The following is a 26438-nucleotide window of genomic DNA, read 5'->3' on the forward strand; positions in this document are numbered from 1 at the left end:
TGCTCTGCACACCTACTTGGAGAAATTAAAATGAAGGACAGGAACTAACTATTCTAATCTCTTCTTCCTCAATGATTAGAGGACTTCCTTTCCGAATGTCCACTGCAAAGCATTAAAGCAAAGGCAGCCTAGTGAGGTATCTGGGAAAAGTTTCCAGTTCAAGCATTTTTAATAAACGGTGCCTTTAATGATCAAATTCTTTCCTAAAATGGCGGCGGCCGCCAAGAGTCGAACTTGGGAACGCTGCAGATCTCGTTTGCTCCTACGCTCACCCTACACCATTGTGGCCTGGGTCTAAGGAGAGCCGCAGAGATGCCGCCTCCAAAAGGAGGGTGATCTGAATGGCAAAATGCCCTGTTGAGTTCCTATAGCCATTCTAAGAAACCGTTGAAACCTGGGGATTTTCACAGCCGTTCCCGGGCACTACTTTTGATAGGTCCCTTTAGTGGGAATAAGACGTCTTTCCTCTGAGAAAAAAGTGTAAAATGTTGGGCTGCAAAGTCAACGGAGCCCGTTCTCGTCGCTCTTCCCCCACCACCAGCGGAGATTCCTCTTCAAGCCTGAATAGATTCAGCTACAGGCTGTGGGTTGTGTTACCTCGTAAGAATCTGTATTTCAGTAAGCTACACGGAGCGGCAGTTAGATACTCTATGGGCGACGCGCAGTCCCTAAACCTTGACATCCAATCACAATTCTCCCAGAAAAAATCACAGCTTTGCTAATTTCAGTGGAGCCGGATGATTCCTAACCTCGCTTTTCTTCGCACTTTCTTCTCTCGCACGCTTAGTAACAACCTTATGTAGCTTCCAACCCCTTTAATTTGCTACGTTACGCGGGGAGACGAAGCCCAAACATGGTTCAAACCCACACAGATCCGTTCACTGTAAGAAACCGTCCCCTTTTCTTCCATCCTATAAGCACGTCGAGGCAGTCCCATAGATTGTGACGTAAAACTTCCCCTCCCAATCAGAGGCTGCGGGGTGCAGTTCAAACGAGTAGGCAGCCGTTGCTGGAAACTAGGGGGGTGGGGGGCGGTTAGCAGATCCTGTGATCGGTCTCTCTCTCCCTCTCCCCCCCCCCCCGGGTCGTGTTATGGAAAGTCGGCTGGTGACTCCCGGCCCCTTTCGTGCCACCAAGCTGGTAAGGAAGACCGGGCAGCAAGACGCTTAGGACCGCCGGTGGGGGATGCAGGCGGACGGCTAGCGTGCAGAGTTGTAGGCTGGGAACTGGAGGTCTCCCCAAGCAAGAGAGGGGCGTGGGGCGTGGCTGGGACGGTGGGTGACTGGGCGCGTAGTCTGGGGCAAGAGGAGGACTTATGTTTCCATGGCAATAACGTGTTCTGTGCAAAGTGCTTTCTTTCGTGAGCGTGTCCACAGAGAAGTTATTTTCGCAGTTTCATACGTGATAGTGGCACTGACTCTATAATCAAACATGTCGGTTGTCGGCTCCATATATATGAGCTGGGAAACTGCGATTGTCTGCAGCTGCTTGTGTGTTTGCACGCGTTTAGTGACCGTTTTGTACGTGCTGTTGTCAAACAGCAGTCGAGAGCCCTGTATGCAATTTACAGCGAACGCGTGCTTATCCTTTGTATATGTGTTGAGGAATTTTGTTACATTCACTGCATGTAAACGCATAATTTAAACCCAGGGGTGGGTTGTTGGGGGTTTTCCGGGCTGTATTGCCGTGGTCTTGGCATTGTAGTTCCTGACGTTTCGCCAGCAGCTGTGGCTGGCATCTTCAGAGGTGTAGCACCAAAAGACAGAGATCTCGACACTGAGAGATCTCTGTCTTTTGGTGCTACACCTCTGAAGATGCCAGCCACAGCTGCTGGCGAAACGTCAGGAACTACAATGCCAAGACCACGGCAATACAGCCCGGAAAACCCCCAACAACCATCGTTCTCCGGCCGTGAAAGCCTTCGACAATACACCAGGGGTGGGTTACTGGTTTTATTTTGAAAGGGAATGTGCATTACCTTTCTGACAAACTGGTGTGACATGTTCAAGGCTATTTTGTTGCCTCCTATGTGGAAGTGCTGGGCAGCTCTGTGAATTAAAAAAATCCTAAGTGTTTTTAGTAAACAAGGAGATATTTTTAGTGAGATGTACTAAAAAAAAAAAGACTGCCCATTGAAAACAATGGGAGCACTCTGAAATTGCTTACCAACTTTGCTGTTATTTCACTGCATTACAGACCCATAGGCAGATGAGTTAAGGGATAATAATTGCTGTTGTGGGATCTTGAATACCTGACAAGTGTTAAATAGTAGTGACATGATAAAATATCGAAAGGCTAGTGACATGGTCATACAGCCTTGTCTTTACAAAATCTATATTTAAGGATATTTTTGTGGTCCTGTGAACTGGTGCTCAGCTACTCAGCGCTCAGTGACTGTCCTGACATATTTACAAATTCCAATCACTTTTATTGCTGAAGAAGAGATTCTAGTATAGATTAGGTAAAGACACTACAAGAGATACTTGTTTATGTTGCACATATCCACTGCCACCAGTGGGTCTTGTGAACCCAATTTCAAGTTATGACTTCTAATTTCTTTTTGCTGTATTTATGATTTTTTAATCCTAAATTTCACCTTTTGTTTTGCAGTGGAATGAAATTACTAAATATTTTCGGGCAGGAATGCCACGAAGAAAACATAGACAACACTTTAAAAAATATGGCAATTGTTTTACTGCAGCAGAAGCAACTGACTGGCTTCATGAATTGCTCAAAAGCAATAATAATTTTGGCCTTGAAGTAACTAGGCAGCAAACTGTTCAGCTGTTAAGGAAGTTTCTGAAAAATCATGTGATTGAGGATATAAAAGGAAGATGGGGCTCAGAAAATCTAAATGACAACAGTAATTTGTACAGGTAGTACACATTCACATAGACAGAAAATTAAAATATTTTGATTGAATAAAATCTCTTTTTGTTTTATTAGAGACTACTAAGAGAACTCTATAATTCCATATATCACACTTGAGGCAGGAGTGCTGAGTGTGATTCTTTTTATGCTATCTTGTCAATGTATCTTGAGGAATCAATTGATTGGTAACAGATTTATACACCTTCAAGGAAATTGTTAACTTTGGGTCATATCAACCTAATTTTTACACTATCATAATCTTCTCTTTTTTCATTGTCTGATATGCTAACAGTTCCACCACTCTGCTTTCAAGATTGCAGTTAAGTGGTGAAAAAGGTTTCAAATACCTGAAAACTTGACTTTTCAAGGTTTACAAATCCTTCCTCTCGGACAGTATAATTTGAGATGCTAATGAAAACTCTGAGGGTTTTTTTGTATTCTGAATTACAGATTTCCTTCGACGTCTCCTGTTAGAAGTCTGCCAAGTCGATGTCCGTTACGTGAGAACAAAAATATTATTCCTAAAGAGCCAGGAAATACAGTTAAGTTGCCACATTTCTCCAGGATAACCCCTAAAAAATGTGAACGACTGAAATGTCAGGTAAAGGTCATATTTATTCTTGATTTCAAGGCGGGGGGAGCTCTTCTGATGTGATACATCTCTGGTAGACAGTGTTTACTTCAGCATTTTTAATAGGATCTGCCAATGATGTAATGCATGAAGTTTTATCAATAATTAAATTTTGTATTCTCTTAATCTTAACCAAAAAGTGCCATGCACTGTTAAATATCTGTGAAATAAGATTCTGTCCCAAGGCCATGCATTACTGAGTCATCAACAAACTTATGTTTAACCTCTTGGAACTGATTGGTAGTACTCATATTCAGGGGTTCGGGGAGTACCAAGTAAATCCTAAAGGCCCGTTCCTATGTCACGTGCTTGCCCTTTTAGATTAGAGTATCAGAGGTCAATGGCTTATATTGGGTTCAGAGTTAATGAAGGATCTAGCAAGTACATTCTATTCCTTGTTCAGTGTTTGCGGAAAGCCAGTCATCTGAAGTCCTATGAAAATAGGTTGAGACTGGAGTAACTCTTCTTAGAATTGCCCTGTAAAAGTCAGTGTGTGAGAAACTGTGCCCTTTCTAGCTTGTCAAAGAGTCTCTTGTTTCAGGATAAGAGCTCTTAATATCTTACCAATGTGACTGATAGAGCAGAATTATTTTCAGATTAGGAACAGTTTCTGAATCCTTTACAAATAGGCTAGAGCTGTGTAGGGTTAACTGTTTGCCCTTTTTTAACTATCATATTACAAATTTATTAAACATGGGTGTGAGATCCAATACACATCTTACTACACTGTGGGTAGAATATGGAAATTCTTCCTCTGTTGCCTTTTAGATATCTTGCACAGAGGAAAAAATGGATTATTAGGCCCTGAATGACCCTCTCCCAACTCTTAAGTATATCTGTTGTTATTTCTGCTTTGTAGGAAAATGCAGAAAACTTAAATAATGACACTGTGCATGAGGATACACAGAAAACGGCACATGGCAGAAGCATAAGCCAAGCAGACATAGAAGAAATTTGGAGAAGCATCATTTTGATACAGTGAGTAATAAATGATTTTCTTTTTCCTGTAATTTCCCAACATAATTAAGAAGAGAACCATTAACTTATGAGGCTCAGATAGTTGTAGTGTCCCAGTGATTGGCCTGGGTCTTCGAAACATTCAGTTAGGACAAACCTAATTTATGCCATAGGTGTTTGTGTTGTTGCAACATTTTGAGGGACTTCTGAATTTAGCAAACAATATTTGCATTTCTAAAAAATGAATACACTAAAGTATACTATACTAAATTATAAAGAAATACTAGAATATTTTGGAATATTATTAGAACAAGAGCTTCTGTTGACTAATACTTTACAGAACTGCTGCTGTACTTTTCAGGTGCTCAGTCACTGGCTTCCTTGATGATAATTCCATTTTCTCTAACATTTCTGCTTGATGATATCTTTAATAGCAAGCTACAGATTTTAATTTATTTGATATTTTTACCCGCCCTCCCCACAAGGAGGCTCAGAGCTGGTTACAACAATATAGTAACAATAAAACAACTTAAAATACAATACATAGAAGTAAAAACAATCACATTATCAAGTTCTAAGTACATTATCAAGTACTAAGCTTTTTCAGACAGTTGAAAACAATAGGCTTAGAAGGGTGTAACTGTTAGGATTACACTGTAAGGAAGAATTAATTTTGTATAAGGCAGTGTACTAGAAGTTCGGATCTAAAGAAAGGACCTTTGACTCTCAAAAGCTTATGCCCTGAAAATCTTACTGGCCGTCATGATGCCTCTAGACTCAGATATAGAAGACAGGGTGGAATCACTTGGCCACTCTTCCACTGTATGGTGGAGATGATGATGATTTTGGGTGGTGAACAAACAGGGTTGCCGCATCTCTTGCTATGGCTGCTCTTCCCACTACCACTGCTTTGGACAGTGAGATAATTAAAAAATAAAAATCACCAGCATCACACATGACATGACGTCACTTCTGGGAAAAGCCCTGAAGGGGAAAGCACTGATGTGACATCATGTTATTCTAGGAATAACTAGAAATTCTATGGTTTTACCATAGTTTTCAACAATTCTTAGAATGATGTGATGTCACTTACAGTGACATAGCGTGCTATGTTGGCACGTTCCCTCCATGTCCCCCCCATCTCCCATCAAGTGCCTGCCATCAGCTGGCAACCCTAGTGGTAAAGTACATGATGGGGGGGATAAAAGAGTGGAAAGTGAGTATGACTCATGGGCAGCATCACAAAGCACATTGAAAACATGAAGTTTACCATTTTATGATTTGTTTAGGTATCAAGACAAACGGGATTATTTCACAGCATTACTGTGAAATAATACAGTATTTTGCTCAATTTTAAAATTAAATTAAAAACTGCTCCTTCTTTCTTCCTATAGTTTGCAAACAATTTTAGCTGTACCATCCTTGGAAGAAGTTTTGCACCCAGCACAAATACTTCCTCAGCACATCGTATACAACATGATGAATACGGGTAAACGTGGTGTTGTTGTTCTGCAAGACAAGTCAGGTAAGATCTGTGCAGTTGTTTTTTAAAAATCTTTTTTCTTCTTCAACACGACCAAAATGCAGTATAAAACTTTTCTATTTGAACAGATAGTCTCTAAAGTAAATTCGATGAATTTTTCTGGGACACAAGTGCTAGTGCTCTTGATAGAACTCCTAGGTAAATACATTTGAGCATTGCAGTCTAATGATGGAGAAGCAAGAATAAAGTTGAAATCCAGTACTTGTGGCACTTCTTCATTTTAAAATAACCCATTGTGGAACAATGACAGGTTCAGATTCCCACTCAAGTGTGAAGCTAACAGAGCTATCACTTGGAGGCACCCCATCCATTCGTGTGTGCGCGCACACACACACACACACCTCCTTGAACCCCATAAATTAAAACACAAATGCAAGCACAAATGGGAATACAGTGCTTATGTTTTTTTAAAAGGTGCCAGTACTCATATATAAGGTTGCACCAATTCCCCCTCAGGCCTTGGGAGAGTCCTCTCTCTTCCCCCCGCCAAAGGTGCCACACAAAAAAGTGTCACACCAAAAAAAAAACTGGATATATGTAAAAACAGCTTTTCGCTACACTAATGTAAATTGGTAAACTTCTCCCCTCACTCTTTTCTTGCAGAAGACCTTCCTCATTGGGTACTATCTGCTATGAAGTGTTTAGCAAACTGTAAGTTAAATAAATAACTGTTTTAAATGCCAGAAACTCTGATATTTGTGTTCTACAGAGCAGAAATGATGTACCACAGTGGTCACTTCTGGTAGGGCCTTTTCTTCTGGAGCTCTGATATCAGATTTAAAAGTAAACAGAATAAAGGTAGTAGAAAAGAGAGAGAGTCTACTAGCACCCATAAGACACAAAATTTGTGGTAGGGTATGAGCTTTTATAAGTCACAGCTCACTTCAGATTCTTCAGGTATCTGAAGAAATGAGCTGTGACTCACAGCTCACTTCTTCCACTTAATATACACCACACAATAAGTGCATATTCAGAACTTTGCTATGCATGTCAGTATCTGTTGCTGACACTCTCAGCGTGGTGTAGTAAAAGAGACTTGTGGCTCTGGCTAAAAAGGTTAAGGACCTGGGAGCTCAGGTTGTGTTTTTGTCAGTTTTTCCTGTCATAGGCCATGGTTTAGGAAGGGAAAGAGGAATCCTGCAAATAAATGACTGGCTATGTAGATGGTATAATCAGGAAAAGTTTGGGGTTTTTGGACCATGGCTTACATTTCCATGATGAAGCTCTTCTATTGAATGGTGGTTTGCACCTCACGAAGGTAGGAAAAATGTGTTTGGTAAGAGCCTTGCAAACCTGATAAGGAGGGCTTTAAACTAAATCCTGTGGGGAACCTTGAAGTCCTAATGCAGGAAGGGGACTATAACATAATAGGCATTACTGAAACTTGGTGGAATGACTCTCACAATTGCAATACTAGGATTGAGGGATACAACTTGTTCCAAAGGGATAGACAAATAAGGAAGGGAGAGAAGTAGCTTTATATGTAAAAGAGATATATACTTTTGAGGAAATAAACATGTATCTGAGCATGAAAGTTCAGTTGAGAGTCTCTGAGTAAAAATAAAAGGAGTAAGAAATAATAGTGATATTATGGTGGGGGTCTGCTATAGACCACCAAGCCAGGCAGAGGACTTGGATGAGAAACTCCTAGAACAAATGACACAATTCACAAAGAAACGGGATACAGTAGTCATGGTAGATTTCAATTACCTGGATATCTATCTGCTAAAAATGAAAGGTCAAATAAATTCCTGACTTGTCTTGCTGACAACTTCATTTTTCAGAAAGTGGAGAGGGAAACCAGGTGTTCTGCTATCTTGGACCTGATTCTCACCAACAGGGAAGAATTGGTTGACGAGGTGAAAGTAGTGGGCACCCTGGGTAGCAGTGACTATTTGGAATTTACAGTCTTCTTGGAGAAGGGAAAAGCTGTACATAGACAAACATATAGGTTGGACTTCAGGAAAGCAAGTTTCAAAAGACTGAAAGTTATGCTTGGGTAGAATACCATGGTCAGAAGTAATTAAGGAGAAAGGAGTTCAAGAGGGGAGGGAGCGTCTTAAAGGTAAAATATTGAAGGCACAATCACAACTGATTCCTATGAGAAGGAAAAACAGGATGCGCTCCATAAACAGCTTTCTAATGAATTGAGAAATAAAAAAAGACTCATTTAGGAAATTTGAAGGAGGGCCTTCTAACCAAGGATGAATATAAACAAATAACCAATGCTTGTAGGGAGAGCTTTAGAAAAGCTAAAGCTCAGTATGAGCTTAGGCTAGCAAGAGATGCTAAAAACAACAAAAAAGGGTTCTTTGCTTATGTTCAAAGTTAGACAAAGAGCAAGGACATGGTAGGCCCATTGCAGGGTCAGGGAAGTGAAATTGTAACAGGTGATGAAGAGCAGGCAGAACTACTCAATTCCTACTTTTCCTCAGTCTTGTCCTGCAAGGTAAATGGTGCTCAACCTGGCAAAAACAGAACACATGAAGTGGGAAGGGAGTTAAAGCCTAGAATCGACATAGGGGTAGTACATAAACACCTAGTGTCTTTCTTTAACGGAAACTAAGTTTTCAGGGCCAGATAAATTGCATCCAAGGATACTAAAAGAACTCACAGATGTAATTTCTGAGCCTCTGTCCATTATTTTTGAGAATTCTTGGAGATCAGGAGAGGTGCCAGAAGATTGGAGGCAGGCAAATGTTGTCCCCATCTTCAAGAAGTGGAATAAGGAGGATCTGGCTAACTATCGACCTATCAGCTTGATGTCTATACCTGGAAAAGTTTTAGAACAAATCATCAAACAATCAGTCCTTGAGCATTTAGAAAGGATGGCTATGATTACTAAGAGCCAGCATGGGTTTCTCAAGAACAGGTCATGCCAGACTAACCTTCTCTTTTTTTGAGAAAGTTAATACCTTGCTGGATCAGAGGAATGCTGTAGACATAATTTATCTTGATTTCCAGTAAGGCTTTTGATGAGGTTCCTCATAATATCCTTTTCGACAAGTTGGTAAACTATGGTTTGGATTCTGTTACTGTTAGGTGGATCTATAATTGGTTGACAGATCGCACCCAAGAGTGCTTGTTAACGGTTCCTCATCCTCTTGGAGAAGAGTGACAAGTGGAGTACCTCAGGGATCGGTCCTGGGACCTGTTCTGTTCAACATTTTTATAAATGACTTGGATGAAGGAACAGAGGGAATGCTAATTAAATTTGCAGATGATACTGAATTGGGAGGGGTAGCAAATATATTATAAGATAGAATCAGGATACAGGATGATCTTGACATGCTGGAAAACTGGAATAAAACAATATGAATTTCAACAGAGATAAATACAAATTCTGCATTTAGGTAGGAAAAATCAAATGCATAATTATAGGATGGGGGAGACTTGTCTTGGCAGTAGTATGTGTGAAAAGGATCAAGGGGTCTCAGTAGACCATACACAACATGGATCAGCAGTGTGATGTGGTAGCTTAAAAGGCAAATGCAATTTTAGGCTGTATCAACAGAAGCGTAGTTTCCAGATCACATGAAGTGATGGTACTGCTCTACTCTGCATAGTGTCCAGATCACATGAAGTGATGGTACTGCTCTACTCTGCTCACCTAGAGTATTGTGTTCAGTTTTGAGCACCACATTTTCAGAAGGATATAGACAAGCTGGAATGTGTCCAGAGGAGGGGCAATGAAGATAGATAAGGGTCTGGAGACCAAGTCCTATGAGGAAAGTTTGATGGAGCTTGGTATATTTTGCTTGGAGTGGAGATGACTGAGAGGTGATATGATAACCATCTTCAAGTACTTAAACAGCTATCATATACTCCCTAAACAAGACAAAGATCCTACAAACCCTGCCTCTTATAGGCCGATTGCACTACTAAACCAAGATGCCAAAATTTTTACTGCAGTGTTAACAAATAGGCTGAAAACCTTTATAACCTCCTATATACACAGAGACCAGACGGGCTTCTTGCCTAAACGACAAATGGTCGATAATATCTATAAAACCCTAAACATTATAAATTTTGGGAAATCTTTAGACAAAGAGGCGATTATCATGGCTCTTGATATTGAAAAAGCTTTTGATAGCTTGGAGCCAACATATCTATCCGCACTTCTTGACAAAATGGGATTTGGAGAGAAATTCCTAAGGGTGATACGTACAATATATACTAACCCACAGGCGCAGCTGAAAATTAATGGTCACAGGTCTAATGATATTTTAATGACACGGGGCACAAGACAGGGATGTCCCCTTTCACCCCTGCTATTCGCACTAGCAATTGAGCCTTTGGCTCAAGAAATCAGAAGAGATCAACTTATTAGTGGTATACAAATAGGTGACTCAATTTACAAAACTAGTATTTTTGCTGATGATATGGTTGTATATTTAACAAATCCAGTAACCTCTTTAGACAACTTGACCTCAACCCTCACTAAATTCGGCCAAATATCTGGTTTATCAGTTAATCTAGCGAAAAGTGAAATATACCCAATCAGAGTTACAGACAACACAATCAAATTACTAAAAACCCACTTTTCCTACAAATGGATCCAGAACACTTGGAAATATCTGGGAGTGCACGTTCCCCTAAACTTAAATGAAATCATGAAGTATAATCATCTAAATTTAGAACGCTCTTTGTCACAACATTTCAAACAGTGGAATGACAAAAACGTTTCTCTCTTGGAAAGGGTTAATATAATCAAAACATTTATACTTCCCAAATTTTTATTTTATTTTAGACCTTTGCCAATTCATATACCTGTAAAACATTTGATACGTTGGCAAAAAAAACTGACAACCTTTGTCTGGGCCAACAAAAAAGCAAGATTTAACAAAGTGATATTAACAAAATTGCCTGAGCAAAGGGGGTTGGCTTTGCCAGATTTGCAAAAATATTACAAAGCGACCCACCTAAATAACGTTCTGATAATGTTGGACCAACAAAATCAAAAGGATTGGAAAGAGGTAATGCAAGTGTATACTTACCCCAAAACATGTTTGGAAGTCTTTTGGAATTCCCCTCCCACCAGGGGAGTGCATCTTAATGATAACCCGTTTTTGAAGGCCATGTTGCAGAACTGGGATAGAACAAAGTTAGGGCTGACACGTACAGTTTCCTTGGTAGCAACATTTACTGGCCAAAACTGGTTTCAGCCTGCAGAACACCAACATTCCTTTAAAGCATGGAGGAAAGGAGGGTTAAACAGGTTTATTGATATAACCAAAAATAAATTCTTAATGGGGAAATCTGATTTAGAGGGTAAGATAAAAGACAAACTACCCTGGTATGAGTATCTACAAGTAAAACACTTACTTGATACTGAGGTTATCCGCAAAGCTTTGGCAGAACCCCTAACTGATTTTGAATTGCTAATAAAAAGGGCACCTCTGGTGCACAGGGTCTTATATCCTCTCTTTATAAAATGTTATCGTCAATTTCTGGATATAAAATATTGCCATATCAAAAGGCGTGGAATAAGGATTGCAATATTGTGGTAACAGAAGATAAGTGGCAACAACTGTGGGGCAATTACATATTCACCACCAATATAATAAGTATTAAGCTACAAACTGTAAAGCTGATGATGAGATGGTACTTGACACCATCTAGGTTGCAGCACATGTCCCATTCGATCTCCCCTTTGTGTTGGAAGGGATGTGGGAGTAGAGGGACATACATGCATTGTTGGTGGGATTGTGTCTATATCAAGCAGTTTTGGAGTGATGTACTTAAATATATAGAGAAAATGACAACGTATCAGTTACCTCTCCAGCCAGAGGTGATACTACTAAATGATTGGCATGATATCCCCATCCCAAAAGAAAGAAAAGCTTTAATAGCTCAATTGTTGGCAGCGGGTAAATCCGTTCTGGCAGCAGCCTGGAAGAGTGAAAACCGCCCAACCATTTCCAACTGGTTGCTGAAAGTCTGGGATCTCTTTATTTTAGCCAAGTTGACTGACTACACCAAACAACGTGAAAACCCAGATTACGAATCACATTTTATTGAATTTTGGTTTCCAGTTCTGGAATTTCTGTCAACAGATAACTATACTAAACAAATTGTTAAACCTAAAGATTGTTTTAATGTTCTACTTAGTTTGTAAGAGCATCCTTATTCAAACTGTATAAATCTTTATGACGACGGAGTCATAATTTTGTATTTGCATCCATTTAGATTGCCTAAACAAATGTTAATTAGTTTCTCTGTTTCCTTATACATGGCGTTGATTGTTCTTGTATCTCCTTATAATTACAATAAATACATTAAAAAAAAACAGCTATCATATAGAGGATGGTTCAGAGTTGTTTTCTGCTGCCTCAGAAGGTCAGACCAGAACCAACGGGTTGAAATTAAATCACAAGAGTTTTTTGCTAAACATTAGGAAGAACTTCATGACGGATAGAGCAGTCCCTCAGTGGAACAGGCTTGCTCAGGAGGTGTTGGGCTCTCTGGAGGTTTTTAAGCAGAGGCTAGATGGCCATCTGACAGCATTGCTAATTTTGTGAACCTAGGCAGATCATGAGAGGGAGGGTAGGAAGGGTTACATCAGTGCTTCATTCTCATGGCCTCCTGTTACATGCCCAGGGTAAGGCCGATCGCCACGTTGAGGTCTGGTAGCAGTTTTCCCCAAGCTAGTTTGGCTAGGGATTCTGAAGTTTTGCTATCTTCTGGGCATGGAGAAAGGGTCACTTGTGAGAAGGGAGGTATTTGGGAATTTCCTGCATTGTGCAGTGGGTTGGACTAGATAACCCTAGAAGCTCTGGAACTGGGCGGTAGGGAAGCCTGAAGAAGTTAGGGAGGTGCAGACAGAAGTGAACATAGTGTAAATGGAATGATAAACAGCAGGATTTGAGTCCAGTGGCACCCAGTGGCTTTTAAACATCATAGCTCCCTTCTACTGGACTCAAATCCTGCTGTTTTACTGCAGACCAAACCGGCTACTGGTACGCAACAGAAAATAACATTTATAATTGTAGCCAGATGGGATTCACGAGCCATCTCCGCTTGCATAGCTGCTTTAAGAGGCTATAGAGTTGGGAAGGGTCTGTGACTGAGTGGCAGAGCATCTGCTTTAGGTCACCAGCACAGTTCCCAGCATCTCCATTTAAAAGGGTCAGGTAACGGGTGATGAGAAACACCTCTGCCTGATATCTTGAAGAGCTGCTGCCACTTGAAATAAATAGTAATGACCTTGATAGATCTATGGGCTGATTTAGTATAAGTCAGCTTCCAGTGTTCACGTGTAGACATTCTTTTTAATATACTGGGTTGGATCCAACCAGCTTTTCCTCTAATTGAAGAAAAGAGGAGTGGGGGGTCCCTTTTTCCATTCAAACAGGCTATGCTGGGGAATGTGTGACCTGCGTGGACAGAAGTCATGTGGGATAGGGAATGTAAATAAGGAGGAGAATCTGGTGAATGCAAAAGTGGCTGGCTCCAACCCACTGAGTTCCAAAGGCCAATGCAATGAATTTGAAGTAATTTACCGAGAATACTGATGAGAACAGTTCACTTTTGTTGAGTTGACTGCAGATGTTTTCTGTGGAAATATGCTGAGGCTTCTCTAACTTCTTGATACTTGTAACCAACTGAGGCTTCTGGGAAAATAACCTGTAAGGGATATGTGGCATTCTTACCTTAACTTTTTACAAGAAGAAAATAAGAACAACTAAAATTATTTGGGGAGATATGCGGAATACTAAAATTTCATATTTCTTAAAATATTTTACTCCTCTGTATTGCTAAAATCTATTTGACATAATTAAACTGTAGCTAAATCTTGGTTTTGATTTCTGAAATATTCTCACTGGTGCACATGATAGATGATATAAGACTTTTACCAGAGCAACTCTAGGTCATTCCATATGCTGTTTACTTTTCAAATAATTCTTTAAGTAACACCAAGATCAATTTTTGAGTCCTCCTTTTTTCTGCATTTAGGGCCAAGAAGTAATGACCTGAGCCAGCCAACCTATAAGGGATTTGAACGAGATGTATTCAAAACAGTTGCTGACTATTTTCTTAGCCTTCCTGAACCTTTGCTTACTTTTGAGTACTATGAATTGTTTGTGAACATATTAGGTATGTATTGGTGTATCTGTGACATTCAAAACATATGAGCAATTGAGAGGCTGGACTAAAATTCTGTGAATCTGAGGGAGATCAATCTGTGCAGGTTAATTTTCAGAGTAAAGTGTAGCTGTATTGTAAGATAAGTAATCCATATAAGCTATTACAAATCCTAATAACTTCTGGTTTAGGGACATCCTAGTCTAGTTGCTGATTGTTGAACACAGAATGATTTGTTTGTCCTTAGCCTTGCAAATTTGGGCCAATGGTTGCATGTTTGTTTTTGAATGACCTCTGATAGAGTAAGTGTTCTTGCAACATTACTAACGCTGAACTTTAACCTCTGCCTTGTTTAACTTCAGTTAATTGCTTGTTTGTTGACCTGTCACACCACTTGCATCTTAATTTGTATTTCATTTTCTGATAGTCTTGTGTGGCTACATCACGATTCCAAATAAATCCTGTGGAAAACCTAGTACACGGAATGACTTGGAGCTTCCAAAAACTCCACGTTTAAACTCTTTCAGATCAACTGAATGTCTCCTGCTAAGTATGCTCCATCATGATACTGACAAAAAAGATGAATCTGAGACTTCTGGAACTGTTTCTAAAAAGATGTATAGAGTTGAAAGAGGTTGTGGAGCAAAGTTGCAGCAATATAATGTGGCCAATAAATGTGGCAGTGTTCATGAACTAATGGGTGGCAGTTATCAGAATCTTTCAAGACTGAAAAGTGAACAAACTGTGCCTCTCAAACTTAAGGCAAGATGTTGCTCTTTGGAGGGAATTGCAGATACCACAGCAAGCCTGTATAGTAAAGATGGATTAAAAATGCTTTCTCAAGCTGGAGTTCACATCATGCCAGTCACACAAAATGAAAAGCAGCTGCATCGTTCACAGTATAAACCGGACTCTTTGATGGATCTCTGTTCTAATAATAGTAATAAAAAAAAATTGGGTGGTGTCAAGAGAGTTTCTGCATCAGGTGTTCCTGACCAAGAACTACATAGTGCTAACTACAAGCCAAGGCAGCTTTGCAGGTCTCAGAGTTTACGTGAAAATAACAAATCCAGTCAGTGTGGCATCAATGCTCCAGTGGCAGAGATCACAGTGAAACCACATCCAGTAAACCACAAAACCCAAAGTACTACTAAATTGGTTACTAAAACAGAAAGTGACCCTAAAGGTTCTGATATTGTCATCATTAAGAGACTCTGCAAAAGTTCCACACAACTTTCAGAAAACACACTTTCTCCTGCCGCCTTTATGTTGGCTGGCCCATCAAGTAAGATTGCTTTCCAGAACATGATTTTTTTAACTATTTTCTGCTTTCTTTTGCTACTGCCAGTTTTGAATTGCTAGGTTTATCAAAGGCCTGTGAGGTTAAGGAATGTGTTAACCTAATACTTTACAATGCAAGCATCAGTATCTTACGTTATGCATGCTAATACCAAATGTTTCTTCTCTTGTCCAAATCATATTTATCTGGTTCATCATATTTGTACTTAGTAAGAAACGGTTGTGAAGAGGGGTTCAGAAATTGACACTGACTTTAAATCATTTTTCTAGTCTCCAATCATCTAAACACCCAACCAGATGATGTATGTAACTAGAATAGCATACTTCAGTGCAAAAAAGAACTTGTTGGTGTTCACCTACATTGTTGGAGCAAAATGAGATGAGTTCACATTATCTCAACAGTAATGTTTACACAAGAGCAAAAAATTAACTTACTAATTTAATTATTTTAAAAATGCAACAAACTAGATATAATTGCTTTTGATGTAGTGAAAGAATCTGTTTGTTGCATCTCCCCAATTCTTAATTCCTAGGTCTCCTGCAGCCTCATTTAGAAAGAGTAGCTATTGAAGCCCTGCAGATATGCTGTTTGCTACTTCCACCACCAAATCGCAGAAAACTTCAACTTTTGATGCGCATGATCTCCCGAATGAGTGAAAATGTTGATATGCCACGACTTCATGATACAGTGGGCACAAGGTCTTTGGTAAGATTCCTTTCTTTCCACATGTTTTAGCTTTGTTAAACAGGTCACATTGTCCATAATATAAAATGTAAAATAAAGATGTATCTTTTTTAGATGTTATTAGATGCATAATGCTATTGGATTGCATTGTTTTTCACCATGTAATCCACCTTGAGTCTCAGTGAGAAAAGGGGGCTTTAAATAAATAAGCATATCACTACAATACTTAATAGAAAGCCCTTTGTTACAAGGTTTATTTCCATTTTTTTCAGATGATACAGACATTTTCTCGATGTGTGCTGTGTTGTGAAGAAGAAGTAGACCTTGATGAGCTGCTTGCCACCAGATTAGTTTCTTTTCTAATGGATCATCATCAAGATATTCTTAAAGTCCCAACTTATTTACAAGTTGCAGTGCAAGACCACATAGAGTCTTTAAAAACTAATCAGGTAAGATGATGTGGGAAGAGAATTAAAGCTTCTCTTTTAAAATAAAAACTTCCATAACTCAGAGATTTAGTTAGTGAAGTTATTGGTTGTTTAGGCTGCTGGTGTCTTTTTTCTTCTCTCCTAAAGTAATATCTACTTATGGATCTAACTTAAAATCTAGGACTTAACAGTCCTTGCCACTTGATAAAGTTACACAGGATGTTTCCATGGATGTAATAGCTCCTTGGCTGTTGTACCATGTGTTTTTTGAATAATATAATGCTTGGATTTTGTGTTTCTTGAATAATCGTCTATACATTGCTTGAGTTTTGAATATTTGTGTTTACACTTTGCCAGAGTTAGCCTAGTACTTATCACAGAAGCAACATGATTCTCCCTGAAGGCAAAGGGATGTATTGGCACAGTCAAGACCCTATTCCTTGTCCTCTGCTCATAACTTCATATCAAGGACTTCTAGTGACGTATTCTTCCATGCAGGAAACATTTGGGTGTGATGGCAGTAAAGTCTGTTAAGAACCTAGAGCATCTCTCGCTGGCAATATAAGTCATGTTTAAAGCAAAGTCTTTCTCTAATACTGGATCTTCCTTGTTTTCACACCATGCATTTAGAAACCTGACCACCTTAAAAGCATTCTGTTCCAGAGGCAATAACAGGTCCTTAGTGGGACCTCTTGCAGAATAATTGTGTTCAAGAACGTTCTCATGTGTTTAAAGCATATTAATAGAAAAGAGAATTTTATAGCCAACATTCTTTTCTCCCCCTGTTGATGTACTAGCCATGAAGAGTGGCTAAATCTGTGCACACAGATAAAGACATTTGTTCAAAACCAATTTACAGTGCTGGAGGGCTTTTTGTTTGGTTTAAGGACAAGAATTCTACTAGTACATGCTCAAGCCCTTATCAATACCAAAGAGTTGATAGGATACAGATCTCCTAGCTTTAAATTCATTGTATTGCTCTGGCTGTGCCACTGACGAACGTAAAAACATCTCTGGAGTCTTTAGAATCCTTGCTTTTTCTGGGAAGGGTGACAGTAGCTGCTGAAAGCTCACTGTTCTCCAGGGGAGGGGAATTTTCTGAATGTAAGACTATACTTTGCCTTGCAGGGTGGTCTTGTTTTTAATGGCAGAGTATCAAGCAAAATAGAAGCCCAGTGACACGTTAAAAATGAACACAGTTTCTTCTAGCATGAGCTTTCATGAGTTGGAGTTCACTTCTTCAGATATAAATGGGAAGGAAATAATTCTGGAGATAAAACACAAATTGTAGAAGGGTGGGGGAGAAGAGGAATTAGAGTAAAGAGAGGCCTGATGTGAATTGTTTCATAAATCTGTGTAAGGGGCAGGAACAGATTTGATTGTTACACGTAATGGATCATAAGAGAGATCAGAGGTTACAGCCTCTCATGGGGTACAGATAAACAAAGTGTAATGAAGTAGCAGCTAGTCAAGGAAGAAGCAGTCTGAAGCATGAGAAAACTAAGTAACCTCAGTAAAGGGTTATAGTACAATACAAGTTAAGAACAGTCTAAGAAGTTTGTTTTGTTAAGCTGTTAGAAATTTTAATGAGTAAGGAAATCCAAGTCTCTCTTTAGGCTAGGATGACAGAGTGTGTTTAATTTCTTAATGAGTTCTAATTCAGTACTTTTGTGTCATTCTACCTTTGATTTTGGGAGGGGGGCGTAAATAATGACTTTCCAATCTACAACACCACATCCAAAAGAATTAAAATGTTCCCCCATGAGAAGCTGGAACTTGATCACTCTCATATTATCATCTGTGAAAACCAAATCCATTTCAGACCCATAATCCTGAAGGTGCTACTGTATTTTTTATTTTTCCACAGTAGGACTAACATAATAAATAGCTACAATAGGTTACCCTTCTGGAATCATTATCAGAAGCTGAAACAACTTATTTTTTCCTAATTCTGCCCAGCTTTTTGCATGAAATCATAGTTGTGTTATTTACTATTTAAAAAACTATTCAATTGCTTTACTTGTCAAGCCATACTACATACTTTTTATGTAGTGATAGTACTTTGTAGTGCTCTCTTGCAGCATTGCATTACATACATTCAATCAATCCTTATAGACACGGTAAAGTTTGATGCCTGAATTAGAGGAAGAGGACTGAGTCTATGAGAGTAGTGGCAGAGTGCTCCTAGCTGAGCTTATATTTGAACTGGAGGCTTCATACTGTTAAATAGTACTGTTTCTCTTTTTGTGACCAAAATACAAAAAGTTTCCCTGCTGCTTTGTTCATTTACAGAATAAATGTCTTGAAGAAGATATGAGTGCTGTATTTCCCACTTACTCCTATTGCAAGAGGATAAGTACACAAGAATTTAATGAACAAAAAATTTATACCTCTCAGGCTGCAGTTGCAGAGCTCTTGGAAAGCATTATTAAAGATAGAAATTTGTCTCTTAAGGATAAGAAGAAAAAACTCAAACAGGTAACAGAAGACCATTCTATTGCCATCTTCTTAGACATTACCATGAAGCAGGAGGTTTTTAAACATTTGAAGGATTGCTAATGAGAGACTAACCAATTTATTTTGGCTTGCATATTTGGGGAAATGTCTGGAATGGATGCTTCTGGAAATGGATTCTTCAGATATGGAGAACACAAGGGCTTCTTTGTGGGCAGCATCACAAAACGTCACCTGAGATGCTGCTTCTGGGAGATGGGGAAACTCTCAAGAATAGTTGGGGGGGATCTAAGATCTCCCATAATGGGGGGGGGGGGAATCACCCACCCCACCCCTTTGTGCCTGCAGAAATTCCAGGCAGGATCCAGACTAAGGGTCCCCCACACACACACACACACACCCTTTATTCTGAATTTTTTTGGAAGACACTCTAGACTCCATTCCTAATTATTGCTTTAACTGCTATGATGCATTTAAGCTTTGTGTTACAACAGTGGAAGAGGCCATCTTGTCAATAACTTGGAAGCTTCAGCTATTGCAAAATACATCTGCTCATTAACTGATATGGTCACGCTGATTATGAATATACTAGTCGTGGCTGCTTACTGACTTCTGAGTTCAATTCAAGATGTCAACAAATTCTGCACTGTTTTACAGGGGATATGCAGCTGTTTTAAACACCCAGCCACCTTTTTGCAACAGCATTATTCTGGAGCTAAGGCTTACAAAGGGAGGCAGTGGCATTTTGGGGGTGAAATACAGGTCTCATTGCTCTCTGCCTTGCAAGTCATTTGAGCAGCATAACTGCAATATACAAGGCATCCCTAGTGTGGTGCTGCCATTATCAATGCAGGTGGGACTGAGTTGGAACCCTAAAGTAGGATGGCATGAGAAGGTCTTGTTGTAGAACTAGGTCCTCTGAAAGTGGGGTGCAGAATTGGACTGTTAGCCTGACATCTTGTTGCATGCTGAGTGCAACACATTTTATACAGCAGATGTTCTGGGTTCTTTGTTAGATGGCATTATAGATCAAGGTTAAATGTCTGCAGTAAAAGTTAAACTGATTTCATTGGCCTAGTCTGAAATCCTTTACTTGTTTCCTTTGATGTAAATCCCACCAAGTTCAATGGAAGTTTCATGTAAGTACATGTACATAGCATAGCACTGCAGCCTTAAAGTGATACACTATTTTGGCATTTGGACCTCTTTAATGTTATGAATACTCTAAAATGAGTATCTTTTGTTGTGAAAGATTATGTATAATTTTAAACTGTTTATTCGAAGTCATCTGACACACAATTAATTATAATCTGATTTGTGATAAAGAGAAACAACTTTGGCAGAGCTTACAGAGGATTTCTGTTCTTTTTGCAGAAAACCTTGTTGAGAGAAACTTGCCAAAATCTGCAACACAATTGCACTTGTTCCAGAATTTCCTAAGCAAGTCTTATGACTGGAGCCTAGCTGTAAACAAGCAGCTTTTAAATCACTAAATTGTTATTCTTGCTCCTTGTACTCTCTTGCAGAGATGCAGACACTGTGGCACTTTAAAATGTTTCTAAACTTCTGTCAAGTAGACTGGTAGGCTGCATCTTTCCTTAGCTGGTTGGCTGCCTCTGCCAGAGTTACTGTTTTTTCATTCTGATTATCAAAATCTAAGCTAAAATATTGTAATAGATTAAGACTTCAAAAGTCTTAATCTATTACAATAGCTACTGCCCAGGGCCAAGCAGCCCCTGGGCAATAGCTGGGTGAAGGGAGGTAAATACAGAGAACAGGTGCCTAATGGAGCCTCTGGACAAGGAGAGAGGGGACCCTGTGAGAATTTGGGTCAGGGCTTTCTGCCTGCTAAATTGGAAGCTAGACAAATGATGGGTGGTGACTAGGCTTTACCTGCTTGAGAAGCCCCAAACCTGTGAAGGGAGGTTTAGAGTGGGTGGCAGGATGTGTGTATGGCAGGACCCGCCATAATCATATCAGTGTATTTAATTTTCAGTGTGGCTAAATCTGTGGATACTTAAATCGGGAGATGAACCATGAACAAACAAGACAGGTCTTTTTACAAACCTGAAAAGGGCCCCAGGTTTGCAGAAAAATCTGAAATCTAAAAATGGAGGAGAGGAGAGCTGATGTAGGCTTCTTTGGGTTACCATTTTGAAGGAAAATGGGGCACAAATTAAGTAAATAATAACTGTAGCTGAGGATGGCTGGGGAGTGGGAAGAAGAGGGAAAGGGGAGATAATATGGGGGTTAGGACGAGGGAATGAGAAAAAGGTGAAGAAAGGGGCAGAAACAGTAGGCTGGCTGGTAAATGGGAAGGAAAGTGGGAAGCAGGAAAAGGGGAAAGGCCTTTCAGGAAAGAGGGAATAATCAAGAAAGGGAAAATGAGATGCCCCCCACAAGTCCTTAGGAGCACCTCACTTGTATGTACTAATTACAATCGTCTGGTTTTTTAAATCAGCATAACTTACTTTAAAACTATATTAAGTTTGTTAAAATAAATTACCATTTTGTTAACAATGTGAAATTGCTGCAAATGTGAACAGTTCAATTCACCAAACAAATGTGTGTGTGTGGGGGGGGGGGTAATCCTAGAACACCAATGTCAGCCTTCAGTTCCTAAACAATTAGAAACTACGGCCAAAGTAACAGTAGTCATTAAATGCAATATTCGTTTTGCAGTTCTAGTAAGACCTGGATAGCCTAGATGAGGCTGATCTCATCAGATCTCCGAAGCTAAGCAAGGCCGGCCTTTGTTAGTAATTGGATGGGAGACCTCCAATGAAGACCAGGGTTGCAGAGGCAGGCAATGGCCTCTGTTAAGTCTCTTGCCATGAAAATCCCACCAGGGGTCACCATAAGTCAGCTGTGACTTGAGGGCACTCTGCACTCCATGTAGGCAGCAGGCCAATGTGTGGAGATGCCTTCAACCAGTAAGAGAAGCTTTTCTGTGGGATTGTGCTTGCCCACAGGTACTTCAGGGCCAGGGGGCAAGCAGCCCATACTTCTGCTCTTGCTAACAAATGATGTTATAGGGAAATTCAAAAGAACAGCTACCATCTATAATGGCTTCCTGGAATATTTCCTTATAGTCCAGTAATAGTTGTGAATTGTCTAGTCAGCGGAGAACATTTCATTGTTAACTTCGCTGGTGTGCTAATCCTATTCCAGGATAAATAATTGGTGTATCTTTTTTTCAGTTTCAGAAAGAATACCCACAGATCTATCGGAGCAGATTTCCATCTACAGAAAGTGAAGCCATGTTATTTGAAGACAAGCCCACAATTAAGCAGCCGATGCTCACTCTGCAAAAGCCAAAGTTCTGTAGTCTAAGACATTGATTCAAGACTTGAAAACTCACTTGCCTGATATTTGTAAGGCCATTTCTTTGGAAAAAGAATATAACGGCATCTGTGAACAAGTATGCTGATATGTGTTGAAACAGCTTAAAGTCAACATGACATCATAATTGTTTACAAGTGAGCCTAGCAACTGTAAATAAATGTAAAAAGTATAAGTATTAAGTGAGATACAAATGAAGGTGACATTATGTATGGGCATACCAGTATCCAAAAAGAAGGAAGTATTGCAGAAGTATTGGGGGTATTGAGAAAATGAAGCATGTGTGCTTTAACTCTTCAGTGTACTGTTTCCAAAAGGGCACTTTGTCTATGGTTGAATCTTCCGTAAAAATGTTGGGGTTGGACCTTTTTAAATCGAGGCAATAGGTTTGAGTAACAAGACTCTACATCTTACGTTTTGCACTTATTGTAAATCAAATTTAATACACACATACATAGTCTCAGAGATGTGTGCCCACTTGTGATGGAATGCAGTGTAACATGCTTTAGACAAAAGTAGTTAAGAGTAGGAAGGATAGTGCATGGTCACAAAGACACTATATAGAAAGTGAAGATTAAGATCCTGTTTACAGTGCTTGTCCTTTTTTGTGTAAGTGTAGCTTTTGGAAGAAGATGGCTACCTTGCTTTACCAGCCATAAAGGAACAGTTAATATCTTCCTTACATTGTTACTGGTGCCACTATGGGGTAAATTACCCTTCATGTTATTGAACTGCATGGCTTATGAGCCCTTACTTGATTCTTTGTACTGTTCTAAGACTTGTCCCTGCAATGTCTCTATTTTGTTATTGTTGTTCAATTCATGTCCATGTGTTCTGTTGTAAGAGTAGACTACATTTTTTTCCTTTTTAATCTTTATTGTATGTACAGCATTGATAAGATGTTTAAGATTACTTTTTAAATATATCTATTGAAACATTGTTTAATAAACACTGGTTTAATATAGGTAACTAAAGATTGTATCTTGCTTTGAAATGCATTGGGGAAAGTGTGTTCAGCTGTGTCAAGGCTGAACTTTAGTGAAAGGAACTAAGTTTAATTTTTAAGCATGAAATTATGCATCTGGATTTTGGGAGAAGGATTTAATTTTCCCCCTCTCCACTGTTTCTTACTTACTTTCCACAAAAGCCTCCATAGCCTCTCCCTGTTCCTATTTCCTTCTCTCCTTCCTACCCACCAGCCTTCACCTTTCCTTCCTTCAATTCCCCTGGCAGCTTATTCTTGGGAAGACTCTGTTAAAATTTCACAGTGCCAGCTGGCTCAATCTCAGTTGTACAGTGTGGAACCTAGAAAAACTTAGAAGTGGTACCTCACTTTCCAATGTATCTCCTCCATACACTATTTCCTCTTTCCCACCCACCAACCAACGTACTTTATATCTTTCCTGCATCTTTTAACTATATTTATTTATTTACTTCATTTATAAGTTGCCTTTATCTACAATAGGTCACAAAATAGATTGCATCATTCTTCTCCATTTATTGTCACAACAAACCTGTGAGGTATGTCAGGCTAAGAATGTGTGACTAACCCAAGCTCATTCAGTGAGTAGCATGACAAGAGTGGGGAGACAAATCTGGGTCTTCCTAGTCTGAAACTAACCACTATACCACACTGACTTCTGTGGGGTGGCTGCTGTTGAACAGTAGCAGGCAGCCAGGCCTGGGTGAGTCATACAAGTCCCCTGGTATCATGTTGCCTAGTGGTGGTTGGTAGCCCTAGCCATGATGACTCCTTCCTCAAAAACTAAAATAACCTTGGAAAGTGCCCTGTTCCCTCCACCTGCCTTTTCCTGAGAGAAATCAAGATTTGAAGGCTGGCAATACTGTTGTAGTTGCCTAGCAACAGTCTAAGAGGGCATTCATTTCTTAAAAGGTACATGTTTTGGTTCTCATATGGTAGGGATTAATCCCAATGTTGAGACTGCACAGGTGCAGGCCAACCACAGAAAGAGATTCCTTAGCTTTGAAAAACTGTAGGAGGTACTTTTCCCTCCCTGTGCATGCATGGGCCATTTCCTGCCATAACAGCATGTGCAGTTGAGGGAAGTGCCCCCATTCCCTTGAATTCTTCTTTTGCCACTGTCGAGAGAGGGTCTTCTAGCTCACTTTTCTTTCATTCCCCCAATCTACCAGCGATTTTCTCTGTCGTCCCCTTTCCATTGAGTAGATGTCGCAGAGAGAGCTGTTTAAAAAGTGTTTGCACTGTGGCAAAAAGATGACACAAACAAACAAACTTATGCCTCCTCTTCCTGAGTGAGTTGCATAATGTCGCAAACTGCCATCACTGACAACGTTCCATCCCTAAAGCTAGAGCAGATAGAGCTTCACGCTTAAAGGATGCTTTATGGGAGAAAGCTCTCTCTGGTTCTGACAAACTAGCAGAAAAGACATCTGCTGCACTGAAGCCCACACCTTTACCTGACTTACCATCAATTCTGAGGACCCTTACACCTGATCACGCCAGGTCTCTGGCCCTGTAGATTCCAACATCAGAGCTCCATTCCAAAGTATCAGTTCCAGCAGTCGTGTTGGTTCCGATCCCAGAACCTAGTGTCTTTGATTAATCACAGCCCATCTCCTGGATCCAACCTAGCTTCCAGCTGCCCTGCCGCTGTATATGCAATGACTTCAGACTTCGGTTCCGATGATGACTTGGCAGACTCGGTTCTGATAGAATCGTTTCCACAGCCCACCTTCTCAATGCCCTCCTCAGTGCACTTCACTAATTGGCAGAACCTGTTCATATCACTCAACCCTCAGATGTCAGTTCCATCCTTGGATCCTAACCCTCCCTCGGCTACTCCTATTAGTTTCTGGACCTTCAATTCCACTTTTTAGATTCCATGTATAGGCCAAATACCCCATGGGTCTTTTCGCACCAGCTGATAAGGAAGTTTGAAAACTAGAGGCCCTGAACTGCAAAGTACTCTTTGGCAGCATTAAACTTTAGAATTGCGAATTATCAGATCATAACAAGGTCTTAGAACCTCTTTCTAAGAAAGACACTCTCATCCTACATTCAAGACTTACCTGATGAATGCTGCATGCTAGTCAAGGCCCAATTAAATACAACTGGACCACAATATGAGTGTTGGAAATACAAGATAACACCGTGCTATGGATATGTGAAACACAACATGAAATTTGCTTGTAAGAGTGCTTAACTCAATTCGGTTTCGTTTTCCCGGCCATGTCGGACGCTCCTCTCCGCAGGTCCGGGAGGCCGTGCTCAGACCGTATTGCGTTTACAGAATGTGAAGGAGGAGGAAAGTGAAAATTTAAAGGATTTGGTGTCGGAACTTTTGGCGTCATTCGCAAAGGCAACTAAAGAAGAGTTAAAAAGCGATATTCTGGAACTCCGTCGGATATCTTCAAAATATGCAATGAAGCATCAGCTGCCTCGCGAGATTATTATTGATTTTTCATCTAAGAAGACTCGGGACACCATTTTATACAATTCGACTAACGTGGACTTGGACTTTCTTGGCAACAAGGTTAAGATATTGAAGGATGTTCCATTTTTAGCTCGGAAAAGAAGATTCAAATACAAAAGGTTTGCAGCTCTTCTGAGAAAGCGTGATATAAAATACAAATAGTTATTTCCGGAAGGCATCTGGTTTAGATATAAAGACCAAGCCTACAAGATAATATCGGAAGTACAGCTGAAGGATTTTGTGCTTAATCATCAAGAGTTCGAGCAAGAAGAAGATCCAGAATCTGAAGGGGGGAGTGGGGAGGGGGGAGTGAGCGCAGCTATTGTAGCTGTTCAAAGAGAACTGAGACCGAGACGCGGGGGGGGGGGGGGAGAAGACCTGATCCTGACTGTAGTTCGTATCTTATAAGATCTATCAATCTAATAGCATATTAGAAAGTTTAACTTTAAATAATTGTATTATGAAGGGAATTCAATACTTGTAGTCGTAGTCTATGTTCTTATGTTTTTTCCCTCTCCCCTTGTTTCCTTTTTCCTGTTTCTGTTTGTAGTTTTGATGTTAGTAATTAAAAATAAAAAATATATATTAAAAAAAGAGTGCTTAACTCTTCCAAGGAAATGAGGGTTATTTTGACCCCAGAAGTCATTGAAAAATATTGGTTTACCCATTTAAACTTTCTACAGACACC

At 39.8% G+C, this 26438-nt stretch overlaps 1 protein-coding gene across 1 annotated transcript; it reads left to right on the forward strand.

The window, feature by feature from the left end:
• Positions 1-1085: 1085 nt before the first annotated feature.
• Positions 1086-23179, forward strand: DEPDC1 (DEP domain containing 1). The gene is made up of 12 exons (XM_054980574.1): positions 1086-1140; positions 2611-2876; positions 3322-3472; positions 4362-4480; positions 5854-5984; positions 6606-6653; positions 13959-14099; positions 14515-15372; positions 15920-16092; positions 16344-16520; positions 18792-18977; positions 22154-23179. The coding sequence occupies exons 1-12, from the start codon at positions 1093-1095 to the stop codon at positions 22292-22294; spliced, it is 2439 nt and encodes an 812-aa protein (XP_054836549.1). The 5' UTR covers positions 1086-1092; the 3' UTR covers positions 22295-23179.
• The last annotated feature ends 3259 nt before the right edge of the window (positions 23180-26438 follow it).

This window comes from Eublepharis macularius, chromosome 5 (genome assembly GCF_028583425.1).
Source record: "Eublepharis macularius isolate TG4126 chromosome 5, MPM_Emac_v1.0, whole genome shotgun sequence".
Lineage (NCBI taxonomy): Eukaryota > Metazoa > Chordata > Lepidosauria > Squamata > Eublepharidae > Eublepharis > Eublepharis macularius.

Excerpts from the sequence above, each read along its gene's own strand:
- DEPDC1 (XM_054980574.1), top strand. The coding sequence starts at position 1,093 with ATGGAAAGTCGGCTGGTGACTCCCGGCCCCTTTCGTGCCACCAAGCTG. Across the intron at positions 1,141-2,610 it reads CCTTTCGTGCCACCAAGCTG|TGGAATGAAATTACTAAATA; the intron begins GTAAGGAAGACC and ends TTTGTTTTGCAG. Across the intron at positions 3,473-4,361 it reads GTGAACGACTGAAATGTCAG|GAAAATGCAGAAAACTTAAA; the intron begins GTAAAGGTCATA and ends TCTGCTTTGTAG.